We start from the raw sequence: 5,871 nt of genomic DNA, 5'->3' as shown, positions 1-5,871 counted from the left end.
GGGGGGAGGTTGTGTGCCCCCCATTTTGGGAGCCTCTCTCTTAGCGGGTGCCCTGCTGCTTCCAACTCCAGATCCTCGAGGAGTACCTGCTGGTGGAAGATGCCCCTCTGCTGGAGGAGATGGCTGAGGAGGATGAGGAGCTCGACTTGTACAACGAGATGACTTTTGGGTTAGGTAAGACCTTAGGGGGAGCCCTGGTGTCAGGGAGATCAGCCAGCACAAATGGGGACCCTGGTGGTCACTGCCAAGGCACTCACCCGCCCTCGTTGTGCTCTGCTACCCCCTCCAAGACCGAGACTCCATGGAGGAGGATGCCCCAAAGCCCCTGGTGCCACCAGTGATAAGCCCTGAGCTGGCTGAAGCGGTGGCAGAGGAGACTGAGACCAGGGAGGAACTGGGACCTGGAGCAGCTGAGCAGCCAGAGGAGCTGGGAGAACCCCAGGAGAAAGGTGGGACAGAGCTGGAGGTGGAGCACGTTGGCTTCAACTTGGAGGAAGAGGAGGAGGAGGAGCTGGAGACCGAGGAACAGGAGGAAGACCGGGAGCCCTGTGTGGAGCCCATCGACCTGGGAGACCCAGCCGTGATGAGAGCTGTGCAGGGCAAACCCACGCTGGAGGTGATGCCTGAGTGGAGAGGAGAGACCCTTTGCTCCCTGCTCCAGCCCCACACCTGTGGGAGCTGCCCCACGGAGGGCATGGGGGAGAGAGGTGGACCAGGCTGAGTACCTGCCTGTAACTCTTCTTTCCTTACAGAGCCAGGACTCAGCGGTGCTGGACAGCAAGATTGATGCTTTCTGGGAAGGGTTTGACAAGGAGGACATGGTAAAAATGTCCCCTCCCATCTGGTGATGAGGCTGAGCAGTCCCTGTGGTGACCCCCTGCCCCTCTCCTCCTGTCCTTCCCCATGCCAACCATCTCCCTGTCTTCCAGATGGATCCCATGGTGTGGGGCTCCTGCCCCCACAGTGTCCCACCCCACCGCGTGCTGGAGGTGGGTACCCCCAGCCAGGCCCTGGGACAAGGGTCACACAGGTGATTTGGGGTGAGACTCCAAAGCCTCATCATGGCTCTGGAGGTGAACAGATGTGTCTGGAGTGCCACGGCTGTGGGTGGAGGTGCCCACCCAAAGCAGAGCCTGAGTTTGAAGGCATAGCTGTTAGGTTTGAGGGGATTGGGACCCCCATGCTGGGTGTCCCTTATGGGTGCCACTGGTGGGAGCTGGTGCCTGGTCTGGTTAAGCAATGACTGAAGGTTTTGGTGAGCTGCATGATGATGCTGGGGGAGCTAAACTGATTCCAGCTGGGCCCCGTTCCCACTTGCTGCTGCCTCCTCCCTGCAGGATAAAGCCATCCTCCAGGTCCTGGAGAGGCCCCCCCCACCCACCAACATGGCCCTCGACTTCCTCGGCTCCCCTGTGCGGAGGGGCTATGGGGGCTCTCCCCGGATCAAGCACCCTGACTTAAGACTGATGTCCCCCAAGTCCTTCCCCCAGCGCTTTCTCCGGCAGGTAACAGGTTTGGGGGGGCTCTTGCATCCCCTCCTTCTTTACCCTGCCCTCCCCAGAGGGGCACCCTTGAGGACAGGCTTTTCCTGTTGACACCTCCCATCTCCTGCCCTGCAGCAGGTGCCTCTGATGTCTCCTCGCTCCCCTCGGCCCTTCCCGCCGGCTCACAGACCTCCTCCACTCTTGGCTTCCAACAAGGTAATGTGGTGGGCTGTGAGCCACTGCCATGACCCTGCTGAGGTGGTCCTGGAGCAGCAGGGGATGGGGACAGCAGAAGGATTCCGGGGCAGTCACCTTGCTGGATGCCCCACACATCTCCTCTGTGCAGGGAGAGGGGGACAGGAGCCAGAAACCAGCACGGAGCTGGCCAGACCCTCCGGGACACACTGGGAAGGCCCAGATACCTGATCTCCTCTCTCCCTCTCCAGACCACAGGGTACGTGCCTCTGACCCGTTTCCAGCCCACGTCCCCCACCATGTGCAGGCCAGCGCGGCCTCTCGCTATGCACTTCGGCCCCATGTCTCCCTCCTTGGACCCTGCTCTCTTCTTCAGCCCCTCAGCCTGCAGCCAGCTGAACCTCAGGTAGCAGGAGTGGGGTTTCCAGGTGGGACCCCACAAAGCAGTTGGGGGTGTCCCCCCTCTGGGGGTGTGCTGAGCCCCCCTGACCCCCATCTGGTCTCCCTTCCAGTACGCCCAGCCACATGACCCAGCTGCACCCGCAGCACCAGCGGATCCTGACGCAGCAGCAGGACAGGCAGACGCAGAGGTATGGGGGTCCCTGGGGAGCTGTGAGGTGCAGGGAGGACTCTGGGCAGTCACAGCAGGCTGAGACATTCTCCTGTGCCAGCGTCTCCCCCAAGAAGCTGTGGTCTTCTAAAGTGGACCCTTACTCTGGGCTGATGACCTCCAAGGAGAAGGAGTGGGTCGTCAAGGTGGAGATGATCCAGCTGCAGAGTGAGAACATGGATGATGACTACTACTACCAGGTGAGCTCCTTCTGGAGCACCTGTGGCTTGCTCTCCTTAGGGCCAGGACTTTGGGAGCTGGAGGTGCCCTCCCGGGCTGATGGAGGGGACTCCTAGCTACACCTGTTGTTACAGACATACTACCACCGGCTGGAGCACAAACAGGCAGAGGAGGAGCTGCTGGGTGGGCGCAACAAGCAGGAGCCCCCCAAGCTGGTCACACCATTCATCCAGAAAGTGGAGACATACGACTCTGGTGAGGGGCTGGGACAGGTGTTGGGGGGCTGTGAAGGGGCAACTAGCAGTCTCACCGTGTCCCACCTCTCCCGCAGTGGTGCGCATCGCGGGCTCGCTGGGCCAGGTTGCGGTGTCCACCTGCTACAGCCCTCGCCGGGCCATCGATGCTGTGCACCATGCCCTCGTGGAGGAGGTAGGTGAGGGGTGGTTGGTGCCCTGAATTGCCAGGAATGCTGCTCTGAGCTTTCCCTGGACCCTGGAGCAGTGGGATGGGGCACACAGTTGGAGAGGCTCTGCCTTAGTGGTGGTATCTTGTCTCCGGCCAAGGGGTGGGATGGGGCTCCAGGCAGCTGGAGTTGGCTGCAGTCTCCCCATGGGATTGCTCTGTATCCTGAAGCTGCCTGTTATCCCCAGAGAGCCGCTGGCCCAGCACTGGGCTGGTGGTGGTGCCTGGGGCTGGCTGTAACCCTTGTGCCTTCCTTTGTCCCTCCCAAAGGCTGCAGGGAGCCACCGGCTGCGGGCACTGCACAGGATCGAGAAGGTGAGCAAGCGGCGATCCGGGGCAGGGTGGTCCAAGAGCTCTGTTTTCATCCAAGGATTTCTCCAAGGGAATATCTGCCTGAGCATGGTCCTGGATAACCAGTTAGTGGAAGATGCTCCAAACTTCCTTCTTACCCTGTGCCGTTTCTCCAGCTCTTCCTGCAGCTGCTGGAAGTGGAGGAGGCACAGCGGAAGGTGTCCCTGGTCCCAGGGGAGCAGCAGCCCTGTGGTCAGAAGCAAAAGAGCCAAGAAGTGATGAGTATCTACCAAGCCTTGAAAATCAGGGCTTGCAGCAATGAAGAGTGAGTCTGTGCTGTGGGGAGAGGGGAGCTGGCTGCGAGTCCTGGTCCTCATGGGAATGAGATGGGTGAGGATGAGTAGTTCTGGATGATGGGGAGGGTTGGATCCTGCCTGCCATGTGTCACCACAGCCTGTGCTGACCCTGCCTCTGAGCCTCATCCTTCACTGGAGCATCCCTCTGGATGGACCGAGATGCTCCAGGTCCCTTGGGATCTGTGCCAATGGGAGCCTTCATCCCCAGGGAGGCAGAGGATGAATTCCTGCAACTGCTGTGTGTGCGGAAGGGCAAGAAACTCATTGCCCGACTGCTGCCCCACATGACCCGGGACCAACAGGAGAAGATCCTGCTGACCATCACTCACCACCTGCCCTTCCTCATGAAGAAGGACATGTCGGATGAGGCAAGCACCACCAGCCAGGGCAGAGATGGCCTGGGCTGCCTTCTTCTCTCTCTGCTCTGCTCTCACTGTGGGAGCACCCTGGGCAATGGGGGGAGGGCCTGTCTTCTGGGGCTGACATGGGACAGGAGCCTCTTCCCTTCCCTGGGAAGGAGGAGAAAGGTCTCCAGGGGGGATTAAAGCAGTCCTGGTGGAAGTGACTTACCTCAGTCACTTGGGTGGTGGGTACAATGTTGGTGTTTGCATCCCCCCCAGGTGTTGGGATGGGGCTGTGACAGTGATGGGTCAAAGGGGCTCAGCTTCCTGCTCTCCTCTCTGCCCTGCCCAGTCTCTCCCCCTGCTCTACAGCCCATTGAACGTGGTGGTGGGCAGGATGACCTTCAGCAAACTCATCGAGGTCCTGCAGGAGCTGACGCAGCCTCTGCCCGAGTCCTCCCTCGCTATGGCCTTAAAGAACCAGGTATGTAGCCCTGAGTTGAGCAGAACCTCATGACATCCCTGAGGTGCCACCACTGCTGGCTGTGACACACCTGGTGCTTCCCTGCAGTTTGGGATCTCTCTGCTTTACTCCCTGCTGAGCCATGGTGAGAGGCTGCTGTCCTCGGATGTGCCGCTGGAGCCGCGCAGTGGAGACTTTGAGGCCTGGTGAGGGGCTGTGGGGGAGCAGTGGGTTGGGGGTTTGCTGACTCATGGGGTGCTCACCCCCCTGTGCTGATGCCCCCAGGACAGACACAGTGTACCTGGTGGCCCGGGAGCTGTCTCAGGTGCCCAAAGCTTTGCTGGTGGAGCCTCTCTCCTTGCCCAGCAACCTTCTCTCGCTCTTCTGTCGTTACCTGGACAAGCAGACAGTCTACCACCTGGAAGCCAAAATGGAGTGAGTACAGCCTGGAATGACTCCCTGTCTCTCTTGGGGTTCTCCTGGGAGAGGAGCAGACAGCATTGGGGTGTCACTTCTTCCATCCCTCTTTGGACTTGCCACCAAACATCCACCTGGGTCAGGCTGATCCTTATGACTTTGCTCCTGCTTCTCTGGGGCGGGTTACTAACCTCCTCCTTTCCCTGAAGGTGCTCCCCACTGCCATCAGAGGGACTGCCATGCTGTGCTGAGCCCTGGGAGCTGGGAGTGGGAGCTGGGGCCAGGCAGGACCTGATGCCATGACTTCTGAGTTTGGAAGCGAAGGCTGACCTTGGTGCAGGGCACTTTGGGTGATGTGGGACTGGCGGGGGGGGGGCCGCTCCTGGAGTGTGGGGGGCAGGTGTAACTTATTCTAGCCTCACACCCAGCAGCAGTGAGAGCTGGGTCACAGTGGGTGTGAGGTGAGGGCTGCACAGGGGCGCTGGAAGCACCTAGGGGGTGATTTTGTGTACAGCACTGGAAGTAAAATAAAATAAAAAGGTGATTAACAAGCTCCTCCGGCTCCTGTGGGTGACTTCTGCTGGATGCTCAGGGATCCTGTGGCAGTTCTGGGCATGAACACCCCAGTCTGGTGTGGTGGGGATCTGGTAAAGGGGAAGGAGAAGCAAGGAGGAATGCTCAGAGGACCCAGAAGGAGGATAAAAGAGGATGGACAAGGGAGTCATAGAACCTGTGCAGCTGGGGACAGAGAGGAACTGAGGCCCCAGGGAGTGGAATGGGCTAGGAGAGAAGGGATGTGGTGGGGAAGATGAGTCAGAGCTTGTTCCGAAAGGGAAGGAAAGATCTGTGCAGGCAGGAGAAGAACCGTAGAATCATCAGGGTTGGAAGAGACCTTTAAGGTCATCAAGTCCAACAGTTAACCTGTCGCTGCTGTAACCCTTAAACCATATCCTCCAGCACAGGTCCAGACACCTCTAGTGCAGGTATGGGGTTCATCCTGGGATGTCCTGGTGGGATATGGGGATCCTTCTGAGATGTCTGTTGAGGATATTGGGCTCATCCTGGGCTGTAT

The 5,871-nt window shown here is 59.5% G+C and overlaps 1 protein-coding gene across 1 annotated transcript; it reads left to right on the top strand.

Moving 5' to 3' along the window:
• The first annotated feature begins 119 nt into the window (after nucleotides 1–119).
• PATL2 (protein associated with topoisomerase II homolog 2 (yeast)) lies at nucleotides 120–5,102 on the top strand. Its single transcript, XM_009078972.1, has 17 exons — nucleotides 120–174; nucleotides 291–616; nucleotides 753–821; nucleotides 930–989; nucleotides 1,338–1,505; nucleotides 1,931–2,085; nucleotides 2,192–2,269; nucleotides 2,351–2,489; nucleotides 2,604–2,724; nucleotides 2,801–2,898; nucleotides 3,202–3,246; nucleotides 3,399–3,547; nucleotides 3,787–3,946; nucleotides 4,272–4,403; nucleotides 4,491–4,588; nucleotides 4,668–4,817; nucleotides 5,009–5,102. The coding sequence occupies exons 1-17, from the start codon at nucleotides 120–122 to the stop codon at nucleotides 5,100–5,102; spliced, it is 2,097 nt and encodes a 698-aa protein (XP_009077220.1).
• The last annotated feature ends 769 nt before the right edge of the window (nucleotides 5,103–5,871 follow it).

This window comes from Acanthisitta chloris, unplaced genomic scaffold (assembly GCF_000695815.1).
Source record: "Acanthisitta chloris isolate BGI_N310 unplaced genomic scaffold, ASM69581v1 scaffold25627, whole genome shotgun sequence".
Lineage (NCBI taxonomy): Eukaryota > Metazoa > Chordata > Aves > Passeriformes > Acanthisittidae > Acanthisitta > Acanthisitta chloris.
This window is presented reverse-complemented; position numbering and strand designations above follow the sequence as displayed.

Excerpts from the sequence above, each read along its gene's own strand:
- PATL2 (XM_009078972.1), top strand. The coding sequence starts at position 120 with ATGGCTGAGGAGGATGAGGAGCTCGACTTGTACAACGAGATGACTTTT. Across the intron at positions 175-290 it reads CGAGATGACTTTTGGGTTAG|ACCGAGACTCCATGGAGGAG; the intron begins GTAAGACCTTAG and ends ACCCCCTCCAAG. Across the intron at positions 1,506-1,930 it reads CCCAGCGCTTTCTCCGGCAG|ACCACAGGGTACGTGCCTCT; the intron begins GTAACAGGTTTG and ends CTCCCTCTCCAG.